This window comes from Hyla sarda, chromosome 6 (genome assembly GCF_029499605.1).
Source record: "Hyla sarda isolate aHylSar1 chromosome 6, aHylSar1.hap1, whole genome shotgun sequence".
NCBI lineage: Eukaryota > Metazoa > Chordata > Amphibia > Anura > Hylidae > Hyla > Hyla sarda.
This window is the reverse complement of record NC_079194.1, coordinates 18,523,632-18,546,014: the sequence shown is the minus strand read 5'-3', so window position 1 is coordinate 18,546,014 and position 22,383 is coordinate 18,523,632. Positions and strand designations below refer to the sequence as shown.

Sequence of the window (22,383 nt, the reverse complement as noted above, 5' to 3'; positions counted from 1 at the left end):
TCCAGAAAGTTAAACAGATTTGGAAATTACTTAATTCTTCCAGTACTTACCAGCTGCTGAAGTTGAGTTGTTATTTTCTGTCTGACCACAGTGCTCTCTGCTGACACCTCTGTCTGTCTCAGGATAGGTTTGCTATCGGGAATTTGCTCGTACTCCTGACAGTTCCTGGGACAGACAGAGGTGTCAGCAGAGAGCACTGTTGTCAGACAGAAAAGAACAACTCAACTTCAACAGCTGATAAGTACTGGCAGGATTGAGATTTTTTCAATAGAAGTAGTTTACAAATCTGTTTAACTTTCTGCAGCCAGTTGATATGAAAAAAATGGGTTTTCATCGGAGTACCCCTTTAAGCAAAATTTGCTCAGTACTAAATAAGAAAATATCTTAATAAAGGGGTATTCCAGTACTAACGACCTATCTACAGGATAGGGGATAGATGTTTGATCGTAGGGGGTCCAACCACTGAGACCCCCCGGGATTTCCAGGGCAGAGCACCAACTCCCATTGTGCATGAAGCAGCGGGGACGGCATGCGCTGTAGTCATGTATCTCCAATGCTTCCATAGAGTGCACGCCGACCCCACCGCTCTATACAGAGGAGAGTCAGAGCCCAGTTCTGGAGATCGAAAGGGATCCCAGTGGTCTCAGGCCTCCTCGCCTTCCCAATCAACATCCCCCCACAATCTGCAATCAGACACTTATTACCTATTCTGCAGATGATGGATACGTTTCTTAGTACTGGAGTGCCCCTTTAAGACGGGATTGTACATAATGTCACCTTTTATACATCAATAAATGTATAGTGAGGTTTGCGAAACACAGCGGCCCTGCTGGACTAATCTGGGACAACTCAAGGCAAAACTGATACACTGCAATATTCCTGTTCCAGGGCATGAGTGGGCGGGGCATGACACCCTCCAAAGAAAGAATCTTAGTTATGCTCCGCCCCCATAGGCCCTGCATAGGGCATAACACTATACCTCTACCTGCTTTGCCCGTAGCGTTCAGGATACACTTTGAGAGCTGCATCGCTATGGTTGATGGCGGCTCGGAAATGTCTCCCCCGAGCTCCCTGCGATTCGAGTGAGCGGCTCCAAGCGGATTATTATTTTATTATTAGACGACGTCTCCTGTCATATAAATGTTATGCACCAGCTGAAATCTACTAAGAGAAATGTTTCCCACCATTGCCATCTGGTGCAAAGTACGTACATAGGAAAAACAGAATCAGCGTCTTTCACTAGACTAAACCAATGCTGCTCGATAGAAGATTTACTACACACCTAAGAAGATTTACTACACACCTAAGAAGATTTACTACACACCTAAGAAGATTTACTACACACCTAAGAAGATTTACTACACACCTAAGAAGATTTACTACACACCTAAGAAGATTTACTACACACCTAAGAAGATTTACTACACACCTAAGAAGATTTACTACACACCTAAGAAGATGTATTACACACCTAAGAATATTTACTACACACCTAAAAAAAGCAAAAGCCACTATGGCCGTAGATATACAAAGTGCACTGTCTATAAATGTACGACTCTCAGAATGTAAGCTGTATATTGTCCAATCACATGTATCTTATGGAAGGCAGTAGATGTATCTATAGAACGTGAGCTGACCTTACGCTTTTAGTCCTGTCTAGAAGATAATCGGTCTTTTTTCCTTCATGACCAGAAATTGACCATTTTTGTTTCTGCAGTACAGGAAAAAAGACGTAGAATACATTCCAGGTTTTGTTATTTACATAGTTGTTCTATCAAACTTTGTCGAAATGTATAAAAACCATAAAATGCAGATGTCGCTCTTTGATCTTGTATGATATAAAGAATAAAAATATTATTTTCTACAGTTTACTCCGGTGTTTTTGGTTTTTCTCCCCCATTGGTAAATTCTTTCCGAGATCACATTGACTTGGCCACGAGGTGTCAAACACAAGATATATGGAAAATTTGGAAAAATACACAGGTAATTTATTAAACAAGAAGTGGATCCAGGAGAAAGAAGTGCAAATCGTTCCCGTATATTTCCTACTACTTTTGAACCCAAATTTGGTTTTGTCGTATGCAAAAACTTTACATATAATGGACATAATGACATTATACAGTATATCCCATAAGTGACTCCACCCCTCACATTATATATACAGTATATCCCATAAGTGACTCCACCCCTCACATTATATATATACAGTATATCCCATAAGTGAGTCCACCCCTCACATTATATATACAGTATATCCCATAAGTGACTCCACCCCTCACATTATATATACAGTATATCCTATAAGTGATTCCACCCCTCACATTATATATACAGTATATCCCATAAGTGACTCCACCCCTCACATTATATATACAGAATCTCCCATAAGTGAGTCCACCCCTCACATTATATACAGTATATCCCATAAGTGACTCCACCCCTCACATTATATATACAGTATCTCTCATAAGTGACTCCACCCCTCACATTATATATACAGTATATCCCATAAGTGACTCCACCCCTCACATTATATATCCAGTATATCCCATAAGTGACTCCACCCCTCACATTATATATACAGTATATCCCATAAGTGACTCCACCCCTCACATTATATATACAGTATATCCCATAAGTGATTCCACCCCTCACATTATATATACAGTATATCCCATAAGTGAGTCCACCCTTCACATTATATATACAGTATATCCCATAAGTGACTCCACCCCTCACATTATATATACAGTATATCCCATAAGTGAGTCCCCCCTCACATTATATATACAGTATCCCCCTTAAGTGAGTCCACCCCTCACATTATATACAGTATATCCCATAAGTGACTCCACCCCTCACATTATATATACAGTATATCCCATAAGTGACTCCACCCCTCACATTATATATACAGTATATCCCATAAGTGATTCCACCCCTCACATTATATATACAGTATATCCCATAAGTGAGTCCACCCCTCACATTATATATACAGTATCTCCCATAAGTGAGTCCACCCCTCACATTATATACAGTATATCCCATAAGTGACTCCACCCCTCACATTATATATACAGTATATCCCATAAGTGACTCCACCCCTCACATTATATATACAGTATATCCCATAAGTGATTCCACCCCTCACATTATATATACAGTATATCCCATAAGTGACTCCACCCCTCACATTATATACAGTATATCCCATAGGTGAGTCCACCCTTCACATTACATATATGTGACTTATTAGTGTTACAAGGTCTAAGGTGTGAATGGGGAGCAGGTATCTTAAATTTGGTGTTATCACTCTCACACTCTCTAATACTGGTCACTGGAAGTTCAAAATGGCACCTCATGCAAAGAACTCTCTGAGAATCTGAAATAAATGATTGTTGCTCTACATAAAGATGGCCTAGGCTATAAGAAGATTGCCAAGACCCTGAAACTGAGCTGCAGCACGGTGGGCAAGACCATACAGCAGTTTCACAGGACAAGTTCCACTCAGAACATGCCTCTTCATGATTGACCAAAGAAGTTGAGTGCACATGCTCAGCATCATATCCAGAGATTGTCTTTGGGAAATTGATGTATGAGTGCTGCGAGCGGTGCTGCAGAGGTTGTAGGGGTGGGGTTTAGCCTGTCAGTGCTCAGATCGTATGCCACACACTGCATCAAACTGATCTGCACGGCTGTCGTCCCAGAAGATACACAAGAAGCATGTAAACAGTTTCCTGAAGACAAGCAGAGTAAGGATGTGGATTACTGGAAACAAGTTCTGAAACAAGTCTGTCCTGTCTACAGCCCAGCAGGGTGGTGGAGTGTCATGGTCTGGGTTTCATGGGTGCTGCTGGTACTGGGGGCTACAGTTCATTGAGGGAACCATGAATGCCAACAAGTCATGTGACATACTGAAGCAGAGCGAGATCCCCTCCCTTCAGAGACTGGGCCGCAGGGCAATATCCACACATGATAACAACCCCAAACACCTCCAAGACCCGCACTGCCTTACTAAGAAGCTGAGGGTAAAGATGATGGTCCGGCCAAGCATGCCTTCAGACCTAAACCCTATTGATCATCTGTGCGGCGTCCTCAAATGGAAGGTTGGGGAGTGCAAGGTCTCTATCATCTACCAGCTCTGTAATGTGGTGATGGAGGAGGGAAGAGGACTCCAGGGACAACCTGTGAAGATCTGGTGACCTCCATGTCCAAGATGCTTAGGGCGGTGCTGGAAAATAATGGGGGCCACACAAAATATTATAGACACTTGGGGCCAATTCAGACATTTCCACCTAGGGGTGTCCGTACTTTTATTGCCAAGGTTTAGACATTGATGCTGGGTGCCAAAGGAGTGGTAGTTTGGCAACAGTCGGAGACACCCTGGTTGGGAAACAATGGCGCCGATTTTCTATTGTGAACCCGACATGTTGTGTTGGGTAGTGCCCCAGATCCTTAAATTCTGTCTGCACCAGAACAGGGGGCATGTCCCCCTCATTTTCACAAAAAACATCATATTTACTGAGGTTTTCACAGAAAATGTGGTGGATTTGAGCTGAGGAAAACCCGACAGATTAGAGCGGGTGTAAAAAAAAGGCAAAATATAGGGAAACCTTAGTAAAGACCAGGGGGAAAAATTGTAAGGAATTAAAACCCACAAAGAAATCTACACAACACTAAGGGGGGATTTATCAAAACCTGTTCCGAGGAAAAAAAAGGCCCCGTTGCCCACAGCAACCAATCAGATGGCTTCTTTCATTTTGCAGAGCCCTTGTTAAAAATGAAAGCAGCGGTCTGATTGGTTGCTATGGGCAACTGGGCAACTTTTCCTCTGAACGGGTTTTGATAAATCTCCCCCTAAGTAAATCAGGGCCAATGTTCTAGTATAATGAAATCCTCATTTACCATAAGTTTAACCACAGTTCGCACCAGGTTTAGGCCGTGTTCACATGATGTCAATTCCGCAAATGTGCTTCAATTCTGCATCCGCATTGATTCAGCGCAGAATTCTGCAAATTGTAAACACGTGCGGAATCGGTGCAGAAATGTCTGCACGGATTCCACATCTCAGTAAAAAGATAGTAGAAATGAGCGACCTTACAGTAAATTCGATTCGTCACGAACTTCTCGGCTCGGCAGTTGATGTCTTTTCCTGCATAAATTAGTTCAGCTTTCCGGTGCTCCGGTGGGCTGGAAAAGGTGGATAAGAGACTCTTTCCTAGGACTGTATCCACCTTTTCCAGCCCACCGGAGCACCTGAAAGCTGAACTAATTTACGCAGGAAAAGTCATCAACTGCCGAGCCGAGAAGTTTGTGACGAATCGAATTTGCTGTAAGTTCACTCATCTCTAAAAGATAGATTTTATTTAATTGAGCAATGATAGTTTGTGCGGATTCCGCACTGAATCTGAATGGATTCCACACAAATTCAGCAGAAATCAACCCCCATTGACTTCAATTGGATTCCACAGCTGAAGTCCGGAAAAATATAAGACCAGACATATTTTTTCCGGATTGCTTGAAACAGAATTTCAGCCGCGGAATTCTGGATGCGGAAATTCTGCTGTGTGAATGACAGTACAGAATCCCATTAAAGGGGTACTCCACTGGCCAGCATTTGGAAGTAAATGTTCCGAACGCTGTTTTCGCGCTGCGGAGTTGGCCACGCCCCCTCAGTGCAAGTCTATGGGAAGGACCAGTGAAGGACATGCGCCGTAAATGTACGGCGCTGCATAGTGTCACTTAGCGCACAGCACCATACATTTACGTCATGGCCGTGAAGCGAGCGCAGAAGATGCGCTCGCTTCATTCTCGGTGGGTTCCGGCGGCTGTCAGCAGCCGTGGACCCCTCAGTAATGGTGGACATCAGCAGTCACGCTGATGTTTGCCATTAACCCCTCAGATGCCATGATCAATACAGATCACAGCATATGGGACCTATAACACTGCAAAAAAAAGTGAAAAAAAAAAAGTTAATAAAGATCATTTAACCCCTCCCCTAATAAAAGTTTGAATCACCCCCCTTTTCCCCATTAAAAAAAAAAAAATAACAGTGTAAATAAAAACAAACATATGTGGTATCACTGCGTGTGGAAATGTCCGAATTATAAAAATATATCATTAACCCCTTAGGGATTAACACCTTAAGGACTCAGCCCTTTTTCGCAATTCTGACCACTGTTACTTTAAGCATTAATAACTCTGGGATGCTTTTACCTTTCATTCTGATTCCGAGATTGTTTTTTCGTGACATATTCTACTTTAACATAGTGGTAAATGTTTGTCATTACTTGCATCATTTCTTGGTGAAAAATCCCCAAATTTCATGAAAATTTAGAAAATTTTGCATTTTTCTAACTTTGAAACTCTCTGCTTGTAAGGAAAATGGATATTCCAAATAAATTATATATTGATTCACAAATACAACATGTCTACTTTATGTTGACATCATAAAGTTGAGATGTTTTTACTTTTGGGAGACACCAGAGGGCTTCAAAGTATAGCAGCAATTTTCTATATTTTCACGAAAATTTCAAAATCTGAATTTTTCAGGGACCAGTTAAGTTTGAACTGCATTTGAGGGGCTTTTCTGTTAGAAATACCCCATAAATGACCCCATTATAGAAACTACACTCTTCAAAGTATTCAAAATGACATTCATAAAGTTTGTTAACTCTTTAGGTGTTTCACAAGAATAGCAGCAAAGTGGAGGAGAGAAATCAAAATCTGCATTTTTTTTTTACACTAACATGTTCTTCAACACCAACAACAAAAGCGTCAGCAACAACGATGTATGAAACATTACAAAAGTTTATTTATTGAGAATAAAAAAATGCATCATAGCAATTAAAAAGCACAGTGTACACAGCTGGAAGAAAAGGCAGAAACATACAGGCTCAAGGTGAGGGGTGTATGAATGCAAAGAACACTGACAAACGTTGCATAAACAAGGGACTCACATGAAAAGATGCAGACCATGCAATAAAGTTCAATATTTGAGTACAAATGCAACAGCAGTCAGAAAGAATTACAGAGGTATATTACCACAACCGAGCCATGTATTTACCTGCACCTACCCCAACGCACGTTTCACGCCAATGCACTTCGTCAGGGGGCGTGGCTATTCCTGGATACAGGTGTTCTATTTATATGGTGGACTAACCTATCCCTAACTAGTGACCATGAAAGACATATAAATGCACCAATCGTTATCTACCACCTAGAGGAAGTGGTAATATGCAAAGCCGTACCTAGTTCAAAGGAATGAAAAACCAGCGCCATAATGGTGCCGCGCGATCCCGGAAGTGACTGCAGCCATGTGATCGTATCGGTCACATGACCGGAGACACGCCCGTGTGATGACGCGGAGGTAAACAAAGTCCTGTGTGTCAATAATGAGCGCCGGGAGGATGGAAGCAAAACATAGCGCATGCGCATGTGTATTCAAACCGAACTTAGACAAAGTGAAGAGTGCAAATAGTGCTGAAGTGGAACATGCAGTGCAGGTGAAAAAACAGTGAACAACAGGTGCACCATACAAAATATTAAATATTAACAAGTTAATACCTACCTGAGGTGATTGCTGTGTAAGGAAAATTAATTTAAATGTGTGTAGCCAATGACTGGATGTGACTAGATAAAGTGTATGTCAGTCGAATGTGAGTGAGGAGAGTGAACGTGGTGTAAGGATAATGTGAATGTACTATAGACTGTGTGTGACTATGTGAAGGTGAGATAAGTGCCATAAGTGAACGTGGTGTACGGATAATGTGAGTGTAATATAGACTATGTGTGGCTATGTGAAGGTGAGATAAGTGCCATGTGTTAATGTGAATATAACATCACACAGCATAGTGGACAAGTAATAGAATGTGGTATTAAACCACATCAATAGTGGATAAATAGTAAACAATTCATTATTGAAATATAAATATGTTTAAAAAAATATATAAAGAAATTCTATATATATATATATATATATAAAAAATCGAATGTATGTACACCCATATATATATAAAAAAATAAAATAATATTAAAATCTGTAAGGGTGCATAAAGGATCAATGCATCTAGGCACATACAAAAAAAAGTGCAAATGCAGATAGTGGATGCCGCCTAGGCGCAAATAATACATGGCTCGGTTGCTGATTAGTAAACATATTGGCGGCAAGAAGATATGGGGTGCATTGTGCAATGAATAGTCCAGTGGGAAATGGTGCCCATCCAGCATGGAACTCTAGAAATAAAGAGAATAAGAGACAAAAGAGAGAAGGAAATAAAAATTAAAATAAGATTATTAAAAACCTATAAAACCAGAAATAAACGACTGGGAGCAGACCAAAAATACAGAATACACGTGTGATGGTTATATGAAGGGGGCATAACTAATATAGTCATTGAGTCCGGCAGGTTGCATGGTTTTAAGTTTCACAATCCATCTGATTTCCCGTTGTGCCAACAATTTTCTCTACTCACCTCCTCTGGGACTGATGAAGATCCTATCTATTCCTCTGAACCTGAATCCTGTGGGATCACTGTTATGGTGTGTCTTGAAGTGTCTGGGAATGACGGTAAGACTGGATAAATCCTCTTGATTACTGGCGGCTGCTATGCCTAGAACATGTTCTCTAATACGTCTTCGGAACTCTCTCGTGGTCATGCCCATGTAAATAAGTCCACAGGGACATGTTGCATGGTAGATAACTCCGACAGTGTTACACGTGATATTATGTGTAATCCTGAAGTTCTGTTCGCCACTAGAGTCAAGAAAATGGGTATCATCAGCCACATTTTTACATGCCACACATTTGCCACATGATTTACAGCCCCAACGTGGGCCCTTATTGTCAGGTATCACTGTCATAGAGGGTCCTGTATAGTGGCTATGTACCAGATTATCTCGAAGATTCATAGATCTTCTATATGTGACAGATGGATACTTCTGGATATACAATTTGAGGATAGGGTCCACCGTCAGTAGATCCCAGTATTTGCCCAATGCATTTCTCACTTTATTAGATTGTGTATGGAATGTGGTGATGAACCTCACCTGATCATCCTTGTTGTTCTTGGGTCGAGTTTGGAGTAGCGTGTTCCGGTTAGCAGCTTTGGCTCTGAAATAGGCTCTCCGGATAGCATGTTCTTCATAGCCACGGTCACGGAATCTTTGACTTAATTCTCTTGCTCTTTTCTCAAACGATTCTTCAGTCGAACAAATGCAACGTATGCGTAGGAATTGACCAATAGGGATACTCTGAATGAGTTTCCTAGGATGGGAGGAATTGGCATGAAGGAGTGAGTTAGTGGCCGTACTTTTCCTGTATAGATCCGACTGTATGACCCCACTATCATCTACCTTAAATGTAACATCTAGGAAGTCCATGTTTGTCCGTCCGTACTTGAAAGTAAGTTTGATGTTCTGATAATTTCTATTGAGATCTTCCATGAATAGGTTCAGTTCTTCCACCGCACCTTTCCATATGAAGATAATATCGTCTATAAATCTTGCCCAGTATTGGACCCTGTCGACAGAGAGGTGAGTGTCAGTCTGAAAAATGGAGCGTTCCCAAGCGCCTAGAAACAGATTAGCATAAGAGGGCGCACAAGCCGCCCCCATTGCTGTGCCTTGCGTTTGCAAGTAAAAGGAGTGTTTAAACAAGAAGAAATTGTGGGTCAAGCCGAACTGTAATAATTCAACAATGAACTCACCAACTCCAGCTTCTGTATCAGACATCCTAAAGAAGAGTTTTACTGCATTGATACCATCCGTATGTCGAATAGATGTATAAAGCGATTCGACGTCGCATGTAACAATTAACAGCAATCACCTCATGTAGGTATTAACTTGTTAATATTTAATATTTTGTATGGTGCACCTGTTGTTCACTGTTTTTTCACCTGCACTGCATGTTCCACTTCAGCACTATTTGCACTCTTCACTTTGTCTAAGTTCGGTTTGAACACACATGCGCATGCGCCTCGCGCTATGTTTTGCTTCCATCCTCCCGGCGCTCATTATTGACACACAGGACTTTGTTTACCTCCGCGTCATCACACGGGCGTGTCTCCGGTCATGTGACCGATACGATCACATGGCTGCAGTCACTTCCGGGATCGCGCGGCACCATTATGGCGCTAGTTTTTCATTCCTTTGAACTAGGTACGGCTTTGCATATTACCACTTCCTCTAGGTGGTAGATAACGATTGGTGCATTTATATGTCTTTCATGGTCACTAGTTAGGGATAGGTTAGTCCACCATATAAATAGAACACCTGTATCCAGGAATAGCCACGCCCCCTGACGAAGCGCATTGGCGTGAAACGTGCGTTGGGGTAGGTGCAGGTAACTACATGGCTCGGTTGTGGTAATATACCTCTGTAATTCTTTCTGACTGCTGTTGCTTTTGTACTCAAATATTGAACTTTATTGCATGGTCTGCATCTTTTCATGTGAGTCCCTTGTTTATGCAACGTTTGTCAGTGTTCTTTGCATTCATACACCCCTCACCTTGAGCCTGTATGTTTCTGCCTTTTCTTCCAGCTGTGTACACTGTGCTTTTTAATTGCTATGATGCATTTTTTTATTCTCAATAAATAAACTTTTGTAATGTTTCATACATCGTTGTTGCTGACGCTTTTGTTGTTGGTGTTGAATTTTCCCAGAGGGTGGCCTCGGCAACATATTCTTTGTTATATTGCCTTATAGGTGACACTAACATGTTCTTGTAACCCCATTTTTTTCATTTTTAAAAAGTGTTATTAGGAGAAAAAGCCCTCCAAAATTTGGAGCCCAATTTCTCTCGAGTATGGAATTACCTAATATGTTTACATTAAGTGCTCTGCGGGCGCACAACATGGCTCAAGAGGGAAAGAGCAACTGTGGGATTTTTTAAAGCGAATTTTGCTGTCATGGTTTTTGGGGGCCATGCTGCATTTAGGAAGCCCCATGGTGCCAGAACAGCAAAAAAAAAAATAAATAAAAAATAAATATAAAAACACATAGCACACTATTTTGGAAACTAAACCCCTCAAGGAACGTAACAAGGAGTATAGTGAGCCTTAACACGTCACAGGTATTTGACAACTAGTGTTGCTCGCGAATATTCGCAATTCGAATATTATTCGCGAATATCGCATATTCGCGAATTCGCGAATTTCGCAAATTTTGCGCTATATATTCGTAATTACGAATATTCGTTTTTTTTTTTTTTTTTTTTCTTCACAGTACACATCACAGTGATCACCCCTCTCTGCTTCCAGCTTGTGTGGTGTAAAGAAGGCTGTAATACTACTGTGTAAGACTGGCATGCGAAAATTCGCATATGCGAAAATTAGTGTATGCTACTTTTCGCATATGCGAATTTTCGGTTGTGCTAACTTTGTATTTGCTAATATTCACATAAGCTAATTTTCGCATACGCGAATATTCGCATATGCGAAAATAAAACGAGAATATAACGAATATGCGAATATTCGCGAATATATTACGAATATTCGTCCATATATTCGCGAATATTCGCGAATTCGAATATGGCCTATGCCGCTCAACACTATTGACAACTTTGCATTGAAGTTGGATGTGAAAAAGGAAAATTTCATTTTTAAACACTAATGATGGTGTTACCCCAAATTTTTCTTTTTCACAAGGTGTAGTAGGAGAAAATTGACTCCAAAATTTGAAGCCCAATTTCTCCCGATTAAGAAAATGCCCCATATGTGGATGTTAAGTGCTCTGCTGGCGCACTACAATGCTCAGAACAGAAGGAGCGCCATTGGTCTTTTGAAGAGAGAATTTTGCTGAAATTGAAGTCAGGGGCCATGTGCATTTTTCAACCTCCCATGGAGCCAGAACAGCAGAAACCGCCCACATGTGACACCATTTTGGAAACTAGACCCCTGCAAGAACGTAACAAGGGTTACAGTGAGTACTTACACCTCACAGGTTTTTTGAACAGTGGGCTGTAAAATTGAAAAATTTGATTTTTTTGCACTATATTGATAGGGTTATCCCAAATGTTTCATTTTCACACTTGGTAATAGGGCAAAAGGCCCCCAAAATTTGTAGTGCAATGTCTCCTGAGAAAGAAAATACCCCATATGTGGATGTTAAGTGCTCTGCGGGCGCACTACAATGCTAAGAATAGAAGGAGTGTCATGGGCTTAAAGTCGGGGGGTTACAAAGCCCCCATTGTGCAAGAACAGCAGTAACCCCACACATGTGACACCATTTTGGAAACTACACCCCTCAGGGAACGTTACAAGGGTTATAGTACTTACACCTCACATGTTTTTCAAACAGTGGGCCGTAAAAGTGAAAGAATTGATTTATATGACTGAAATGTTGGTATTAACCAAAAAATAAAGTAGTAAGAGAAAAAAAAATCTCCATAAAATCTGTAGCCCAATTTCTCCGGAATACGAAAATACCCATATAAGGCGGAAAAGCACTACGCGGGTGCAAAACAGAGTTTAGGAGTGAGACAGCACCGATGAGATTTGAGGCCTAAAGTGGTGATTAGCCCTGCAATGGTTGAGGTTCTGAGGTAAAATAAAATAAAAAAATAAAATAAAAAAACACCCCGGCAAGTGACCACAATTTTGAAACTACACTCCTCAAGGAAGGTAACAAGGCGTACAGTGAGTACGTACACCTCACAGGTTTTTTTGAACAGTGGGCCGTAAATTTAATTTTTTTTTTGCGGTGTCCCGGCACCGCATCTTATACGGTAACTATGTATGTGTGGGTCCTCATAGCCAGAGTCCCTAGGACGTAGGGATTCCTGTGATGTAGTCTACCCCTTGTCGCCTCTATTCCAGCTCATAGACCAGTAATTTATAGAATGTGTCGGCAGATAAGAACCATTTGGCCCATCTAGTCTGCCCAATAATCTGAATCCTATCAATAGTCCCCTATCTTATATGAAGATAGCCTTATGCCTGTCCCTATCTTATATGAAGGATAGCCTTATACCTATCCCTATCTTATATGAAGGATAGCCTTATGCTTATCCCTATCTTATATGAAGTATAGCCTTATATCTATGCCATGAATGTTTAAACTCCTTCACTGTATTTGCAGCGACCACTTCTGCTGGAAGGCTATTCCATGCATCCACTACTCTCTCAGTAAAGTAATACTTCCTGATGTTACTTTTAAACCTTTGCCCCTCTAATTTAAAACTATGTCCTCTTGTGGTAGTTTTTCTTTTATTAAATATGCTCTTCTCCTTTACTGTGTTGATTCCCTTTATGTATTTAAAAGTCTCTATCATATCCCCCTCTGTCTCTTCTTTCTTCCAAGCTATACATGTTAAGGTCCTTTAACCTTTCCTTTTATGTAAAGGTAATGTAAATACAGTAATATATATGTAAATAAATGGTTAGTTACTGGTTCCATAGCGTTGCAGGACCTGCGGGTCACATGACTAGGTAAACTCTATGGTATTAAGCTTAAGGACCTTTGGAGGCCCTGTGACGTAAGCAATCCCATTACTCTCTGTAATGTTGAGTGACAGATGTTTGGACCAATCAGATTCGCCACGCCCCCTGCCCATATAAGGGAGCGGCGGCCATCTTCTCGCTCTCGTGCTCCTGTACTCCTGACGTGGAAAGACCTGTACAGCAACTAACGCAGTGAGTTAGGCCCGAGCCTTGCAGCAACGGCTGAGTAATCCAGAATATAGAGTGTATCAATTCCCAGACACTCTGCAGCATCACCGGACCTAATATAACCCCTAAATCCGGACGGATCTGCAAATATCTACCCTAAATTCAGAGACTGTCTAAATAGCAAGGTCCGCAACAACTGTCAGTCACTGAGCGATATAAGGACTGTTTGTATGAGACTGTTACTGTGCCTTGGATGTATCGCAAGCACTTAAGTAAAGTTGTTCAAGTTCAATCTCCTTGTGGACCTTCAGTCATTTCATGCACCTATCGTTACTGGTAGAGGTGAGCGAACTTACAGTAAATTTGATTCGTCACAAACTTCTCGGCTCGGCAGTTGATTACTTTTCCTGCATAAATTAGTTCAGCTTTCAGGTGCTCCAGTGGGCTGGAAAAGGTGGATACAGTCCTAGGAGACTCTTTCCTAGGAATGTATCCACCTTTTCCAGCCCACCGGAGCACCTGAAGGCTGAACTAATTTACGCAGGATAAGTCATCAACTGCCGAGCCGAGAAGTTCATGACGAATCGAATTTACTGTAAGTTCGCTCATCTCTAGTTACTGGGAAGGGCGGCGATAGGCCGGAGCATTGCCTCAGCATAACAGCCCTCAGCCTGGCATCACGAACTATAGGGTTAACATTAACACCTCATATACCGATACTATACCACCACTACCATACACCCCCCAAGGGCTACCACATTATTTTATACAGGCGGTCATACACGGGATCAGTTTGGGGGCGGGGGGGGGGGGATGCGACGACATGCCGCATTATCAGCATAATGCAAACATTTCCGAATGGCCTCGAACCGGGCACGTGCCATGGCCATACTGTAGAGCGGGTCTGGTAGAGGACGTCCCCGCTCCAGTATTGCCTGACCTTTGGCTTTCTAACTAGACCCATATGCAGCACGAGGCCCCAAAAGGTCCTCATTTCGGCTGCATTAAACTGGGAACCAGCCACCGGGTCTAGCTAAAAATTAGCCGGGTTTGCGGTGACGAACTGTTGGGCGTACAGGTTCGTCTGCTCAACCATTGGATTGACAAACTCGTCACTGAAAAAAAAAATTACTGAAATAGTCAATTTCAGGGAACCCGACGATGTCAATCTTGATTCCTGAGTCGCCAACAAACTCAGGAATCACGGGCTCATGGTCCGCTGGCAGAGTCCAGATAAGTTCTCCGGTGAGGGGCACCAGTGAACTTGGCCGGGCGGCTTGACTAGTATGAGCGCCAGGGGGACTCATACCAGCATGGGGCACAGGGTCAGGAGCAGAGGAGGTTTGCGGCCTTGCATGGTAGTGTCTCTGCCGTCTTGGTGGCTCATCATCATCACATGCCTCCTCCGCTGAAAACGCCCTGCGGGCCATTTCCCTACTCTAATGGGGGTAAACTTTATTGGTGTGTGTGGTGTGAAATTTTCTGCCCTAACCTAACTAAACCTACACTAACAGAAAAGAATATAAACAAAAAAAAATTATTTTAAAAAAGGGGGGAATTTTTTTTTTTAAGACTTCTAGCACAAAAAAAGCCGTGCCAAAAACAAAACAAAACGTGTGTACCTAATCAGTGGTGTGCGCAATGATTAGCACTTTGTGGCGGCAGGGAGCACAGAAGTCAGTGGGGGGTCCGGCCACTCAGCCCAGAACAATGGCTGGTGGCACGTACAGACCTCCACACAAGATACCTGAAAATTAAAAAAAAAAAAAACACTTAAAGGGTAGCTCCCACCATCATGTTTTTTTTTTTTCTGTCCCTGCCTATTGCCCTTCCATCCCTAACACCCTCCCTGCCTTTATTATTATTATTATTATTATTTTTTTTTTACTATTTTAAAAATGGCATTTAGTCTGCCTGGTAGCGTGCTCACTACCAGGCAGACTTCCCCAGCAGGTACCACATCACTGATGCCTGCTGGGGGGGGGGGGGGGGGGGGGGGGGCGGCAACTTCCGCCCTTAGTTCTCCTAACAGGGTGCCTCCAGCTGTTTCACCACTACAACTCCCAGCATGCCCTGACATCTATTGGCTGTCAGGGCATGCTGGGAGTTGTAGTGGTAAAACAACTGGAGGCACCCAGGACAGGAGCTTCATGGGGGGGGGGGGGGAGGGAGCCGATGCGGGAGGGACGGATGCGGGGGAGCCTCTTCCCGCCGCTCGGTGAGTAACACCCAAACACCCCGCACCTTGCAGCAGGGCCGTCGGCGAGTGCGGGGAGCCGATGCGCAGCCCTGGATGTTCCTGTGCCAAATTTCGACTGATGCCCTGCCGGAATCAGTCGGAATTTTGCAGTGACGTCACTCCGCACTGAATTCGGACACTAGGAGGGTGACCCCTAGTGGCCGAATTTCAAATTGCTTTTAAAATGTTTTAAAAGCATTTTTTAAAATAAAATATAGTAGAGATATGTTGTGGTACTTAAGTACTACAACATATCAAAAATAATTTTTCATGACAGTGCCCATTTAACCCTGAAAAAAATTTACCCGCCTGAACCCCAAAAAACCCGCTAATCAGTGATAAGTCCCTGACAGCGGTGGGGCCGGCCGCACACACAGGTATGGTCCGTCCACACAACACAGGCCTGCTACAGGTGGCACGGACCGTCTGTTGGTGCAAAATATAAAATAAAAGCAGCTATTATCCCGAAATAACTCCTGCACCACAAAAAAAAAAAAAATAAATAAATAAAATACACACACAATACTACGGGACTGATCAGCGGCGAGTGGGCTTTAGATAACGGTGGCGGACCGTTCTTTTAGGGCCCGGCCACACGTTTAGCAAAAAATAAATTAGAAAAGAATAAATGTATCTTTTTTTTACCCCCTAAACTCTTTCCCTGCCTAATCTAAAACTGTCCCTTATGCGTGGGCACAGAACAATGCCAGATGGCACTTTTTTCGCACTGTGGGGGGGGGGGGGGGATATACAGGACGGAGCTCCACTCTGATCAGCACCAGATGTAAAATGGTGCTGATCAGAGCGAAGCATCGTGCTCCTACTCTCCTCCAGTCGTGCGGTCACTATGGCCGCCCAATAACATCTGTACTGGGGGGGGGGGGGGGGGGGGGCGGGGGGAGCCAACCCTGCCACCTCCCAGTACTGTACGGATGGCGATTAGTGGGGTATATTACACCACTGATCATCATCCTTATCCGGATCCCAGAATTGCTGCAGGTCGCCGGTTTGTATTCACCGGCAATCGCCAATATGGGGGACCTCAGGACCCCCCCTCAGCGATGTGCCGGGATGCCTTCTGAATTATTTCAGCAGGCATCCTGGTCCTGTCCCCACCCGGTGAGCGTCAGGTACCGGAAATGCTCAGGGTGTACAGGTACGCCCCGAGTCCTTAAAGGATCCCCAAGAGGATAATTAAACTGCACGGTCAATGGCGTACGCGCAAAAAATTTCTAAGTCCAAAATATCTTTTTGGTCATTGTTTATATCACACCTTCCAGTTGGCAGTTTCAGTTTTCTTTTTTGCGTTCATGAAAAGTTTGTGTTTTTTTAGATTATTAAAAAAAAAAAAAAATTAAGATTCAAAGTTTTCCATGAAACATTTATTTCAGAATTTCAGAAATAGTATAATTTTTTGCAAAAAAAAAAAAAAAAAAAAGTCTTAGGAGCTGGGATGTTCATGCTGCGGGATAGGTCTGTGTGTTTTCCATGGCTCCAGAGTCAGCAGGAGACGGGGGTGGAGGAGGGGGGAGGAAGGCGATCGGAGACAGAAGATTCGGAGATAGGGTAAATTCTAAGTGACTGACATAGGACAGGAAGACCCGATCCAACCAGCAGGGACGCTTCTCAAATTCTCCATCTTGTCCACTGAAACTCCTTATCCTTTAGAGAAAAAAAAAAAAAAAAAACATTAATTTTGTCTGTAAGAACCTCAAAGGGGATGGGGCCCCAAATCAAAACATTTTTTGTAGAGGGCGGCTGAGGTCCTTCACTTTCTGGTCCACCTAATCCAAGTGTACCCCGGGGTTGAGGATTATCTACTATGGTGCAGACCCCAGATATAAAAGTTCCAATGGTCCACAGGGGGATCTAAGGGGTTAACCAGCCACAAAGCCATCTGTGAGTATAGTATAGCCTCTGCTAGAGGGACTACTACCCTGGACTACTCCACCCATTCTCCTCATGGACATCGCAAAAGAGTCATCGCCTGGCGTGAACGCTACTGGTTGTGTAGGGTAAGAATTCATGTCTTTTGCTGAGAGGTCTCTTCTACTTTCAGCCACACTACTGTTCCTGTGACCCAACACATCCAATATCTAGGAATAAACCAATGATGGGATATGACAATTCCCACCGCCGCACTCACCTCTGGCACATAGTAGAGCGGCGTCCCAGAATGGCCATGGCACAGTCTTTATAGGACAGGGCATTCTTCGTATTGCCGGTTATATCCTGCACTCTTTTCTCAAGTTCGGCCACGGTTGTGATGATACCAAGGTCCTGAGCCATAGCGTGTAATGTAACATAATCTAGGGCAGAAAAATTATTAATTATTGAATTAATAAATAATAAAATAAAATAATAAATAAAATAATAATTTAATAAATAATTTAATATTAATAAATTCACAATTGAATAATAATTATAATTTAATAACAACTGAATAATAAAATAATTGAATAATAAATTATTATTTAATAATAATTGAATACTACATTAAGAATTAATTATAATTAATAATTGAATCATAAATAAATTAATAATTGAATAATAATAATTGTAATTTTTATTTATTTATATCCTAGAGAAGATATATGGGGGGGGAGGGAACGATAGGCCACAACAATAGTGCACTGAAACACTGGACTGTAATGAAATGGAGAGCAACTTCTAACTAGTTGTGTAAAATAATGTGGGATATACATGGTGGACATACCTATTTCTCCATCGCTGGACCGGTCATATTTCATAAATACACCTGAAGGGACAAAAATTTACATTAAAAAAATTCACCTAGAAAACCAATTCTCAAACCCAACTTCGGCTGTCCGGGCATGCTGGGAGTTGTAGTTTTGCAATAGCTGTGTTGTGAAATATTGCTGTATAGCACACCCTCAGAAGTAGCAGCAGCATGGAGGACATTATAGAGCATGCTGGGAGTTGTAGTTTTGCAATAGCTGTGATGTGAAACATGGCTTTATAGCACACCCTCAGAAGTAGCAGCAGCAGCATGGAGGACATTATAGAGCACACTGGGAGTTGTAGTTTTGCGACAGCTGGAGGCTCCCTGGTCAAAACACACTGTCCTAGAAAATGGGCACTATGCATAATGTATGGTGGGCTACAAATCTGGTTTGGATAAGGAGGTGGTCTTCTCGACACGTTTCAATGTATAATATGTCCCATAATGAGTGTATGATGCAAAGTTATGGAATAGACATGGTCAGCAGGTGTCAGGTTTGGAGGGCTGCTGTTGGGGCACTTACTGGACAGTCCGTCAGCCCATATGGGCGTACACAGCAGTATTTCTCAGCCAGGCTGCCTCCGGCTGTTGCAAAACTACAACTCCCAGCATGCCCGGACAGCCGTTGGCTGTCCGGGCATGCTGGAGATTGTAGTTTTGCAATAGCCGTGTTGTGAAACACTGCTTTATAGCAAACCCTCAGAAGTAGCAGCAGCATGGAGGATATTATAGAGCATGCTGGGAGTTGTAGTTTTGCAACAGCTGGAGGCACCCTGGTCGAGAAACACTGCCCTAGAAAGTATTATGTTAAACTAACATCCCATAGCGAAACGGATACTTACGCTTCAGTTTCTCCAGCTTCCCAGCCAAGTGTGTAATATCTTGAAAGGGTTCATCCCGAAGATACTCCTGGGGTGGGGGGAAAAGACAACATTTTAACCAAGTAACTCTCAAGTGATCTTACACGGTAGTGGTGACTTGCAGTGAAAGGGTTACCATACATAAAACATACACAGGCAACACTGCCATCTGCTGACATTTTCTAGTATTGCTTACATTGTGTGTTACATAGAAGTTTCTAGCGTAGAATGCGAGGCCATTGGTTTCTGCGAAAGAGTAATAACCATCCTGTATTGTTTAAAGAAAAAAATAAAAATACACCACACCTACTTATTTGGTATGATAGACTTTGGTTGTCCGGGCATGCTTGGAGTTGTTGTTCTGTAAGGTCTGGTGGGCCACGTTTTAGAGACAGATCTAGCCCATTAAAGGGGTTATCCAGGGGGGAAAAAAAAAATTCTATATCAACTGGCTCCAGAAAGTTAAACAAATTTGTAAATTACTTCTATTAAAAAATCTTAATCCTTTCAGTACTTATGAGCTGCTGAAGTTGAGTTGTTCTTTTCTGTCTACGTGCTCTGATGACACGTGTCTCGGGAACCGCCCAGTTTAGAAGCAAATCCCCATAGCAAACCTCTTCTAATCTGTGCAGTTCCCGAGACAAGCAGAGATGTCAGCAGAGAGCACTGTTGCCAGACAGAAAAACAACAACTCAACTTCAGCAGCTCAATTATTAAAAGGATTAAGATTTTTTTAATAGAAGTAATTTACAAATTCTGTTTAACTTTCTGGAGCCAGTTGATAAAAAAAAAAAAAAAAAAAAAAAAAAAAAAAATAAAAAGTTTTTTTCCCTGGATAACCCCTTTAACGACGCAGGACGTATATTTACGTCCTGCGCCGGCTCCCGCGATATGAAGCCGGATCGCGCCGCGATCCCGCATCATATCGCGTCGGTCCCGGCGCTAATCAACGGCCGGGACCCGCGGCTAATACCACACATCGCGGCGATGTGCGGTATTAACCCTTTAGAAGCGGCGGTCAAAGCTGACCGCCGCTTCTAAAGTGAAACTGAAAGTGACCCGGCTGCTCAGTCGGGCTGTTCGGGACCGCCGCTGTGAAATCGCGGCGTCCCGAACAGCTGACCGGACACCGGAAGGGCCCTTACCTGCCTCCCCGGTGTCCGATCGACGAATGACTGCTCCGTGCCTGAGATCCAGGCAGGAGCAGTCAAGCGCCGATAACACTGATCACAGGCGTGTTAATACACGCCAGTGATCAGCATAGGAGATCAGTGTCTGCAGTGTTATAGGTCCCTATGGGATAACAATGATCAGTATAAGAGATCAGTGTGTGCAGTGTTATAGGTCCCTATGGGATAACAATGATCAGCATAGGAGATCAGTGTGTGCAATGTTATAGGTCCCTATGGGACCTATAACACTGCAAAAAAAAAAAAAAAAAAAAAAGGTCATTTAACCCCTTCCCTAATAAAAGTTTGAATCACCCCCCTTTTCCCATAAAAAAAATAAACATGTGGTATCGCCGCGTGCGTAAATGTCCGAACTATAAAAATATATAATTAATTCAGCCGCACGGTCAATGGCGTACGCGCAAAAAAATTCCAAAGTCCAAAAAAGCGTATTTTTGGTCACTTTTTATACCATTAAAAAATGAATAAAAAGTGATCAAAAAGTCCGATCAAAACAAAAATCATACCGATAAAAACTTCAGATCACAGCGCAAAAAAATGAGCCCTCATATCGCCCTGTATGTGGAAAAATAAAAAAGTTATAGGGGTCAGAAGATGACATTTTTAAACGTATTAATTTTCCTGCATGTAGTTATGATTTTTTCCAGAAGTGCGACAAAATCAAACCTATATAAGTAGGGATCATTTTAACCATATGGACCTACAGAATAATGATAAGGTGTAATTTTTACCGAAATATGCACTGCGTAGAAACGGAAGCCCCCAAAATTTACAAAATGGTGTTTTTTCTTCGATTTTGTCGCACAATGATTTTTTTTCCGTTTCGCCGTTCCTTTTTTGGGTAAAATGACTAATGTCACTGCAAAGTAGAATTGTCGACGCAAAAAATAAGCCATAATATGGATTTTTAGGTGGAAAATTGAAAGGGTTATGATTTTTAAAAGGCAAGGAGGAAAAAACGAAAGTGAAAAAACCGAAAAACCCTAAGTCCTTAAGGGGTTAAAAGGTAAGGAGGAAAAAATGAAAGTGCAAAAACGGAAAAACCCTGAGTCCTTAAGGGGTTAAGGAAACATCTGGGAGAGAGACCATATAACAATGAAGCAAAGTAGCAGTGTGGAGCACAATAATACAGTGTTTCTCCAAACAGGGAGCCTACAGTTGTTGCAAAACTACAACTCCCAACATGTCCAAACATGCTGGGAGTTGTAGTCTTTCAACAGCTGGAAGCTCCCTGGTTTGGGAAACCTTGTGATAATGGACAATTACCAGAGCACAGAGATTCCAAATAAAACTGCAAGAAAGGTGGATTGCTTGCCATAACTGGAAGGAGACACTAGATGGCAGCAGAGCCCAAAGTAAAGAGCAAATACAATGGAGAGCACAAAAAGAATAGGATAGAGCAGTGGTCTTCAACCTGCGAACCTCCAGATGTTGCAAAACTACAACTCCAGCATGCCCGGACAGCCAATGGCTGTCCGGGCATGCTGGGAGTTGTAGTTTTACAACATCTGGAGGTCCGCAGGTTGAAGACCACTGGGATAGAGAGATAGAGATATATTTGCTGTGGTCAAGGATTCTATATTATTTGAGTGACTTCCCTTGACTTTGCCTAAGAGCGAATTCCTCAGAAAGCCAACTTGCTCACACAGCGGAACGTCCACCTGGAAAGTTTTCAGCGCAGACATTCTGCCAAAATGTGCCGTTTCCATTGACAGCAATGCATAGGGCTTTAGTTTGATG

General features: G+C 42.4%; 1 protein-coding gene across 1 annotated transcript; it reads right to left on the bottom strand.

Annotated features, from left to right (window-relative positions):
• Positions 1-17,303: 17,303 nt before the first annotated feature.
• Positions 17,304-22,328, bottom strand: LOC130277408 (allograft inflammatory factor 1-like). The gene is made up of 5 exons (XM_056528079.1): positions 22,281-22,328; positions 19,436-19,502; positions 18,567-18,608; positions 17,997-18,159; positions 17,304-17,512 (listed from the first exon to the last, which is right to left on the bottom strand). The coding sequence occupies exons 1-5, from the start codon at positions 22,326-22,328 to the stop codon at positions 17,308-17,310; spliced, it is 525 nt and encodes a 174-aa protein (XP_056384054.1). The 3' UTR covers positions 17,304-17,307.
• Positions 22,329-22,383: the final 55 nt, after the last annotated feature.

Coding starts and splice junctions, on each gene's coding strand:
- LOC130277408 (XM_056528079.1), bottom strand. CDS start 22,328: ATGTCTGCGCTGAAAACTTTCCAGGTGGACGTTCCGCTGTGTGAGCAA. Junction 18,609..19,435: donor GAAGCTGGAGAAACTGAAGC/GTAAGTATCCGT, acceptor TTGTCCCTTCAG/GTGTATTTATGAAATATGAC. Junction 18,160..18,566: donor GTCCAGCGATGGAGAAATAG/GTATGTCCACCA, acceptor TTTCTGCCCTAG/ATTATGTTACATTACACGCT.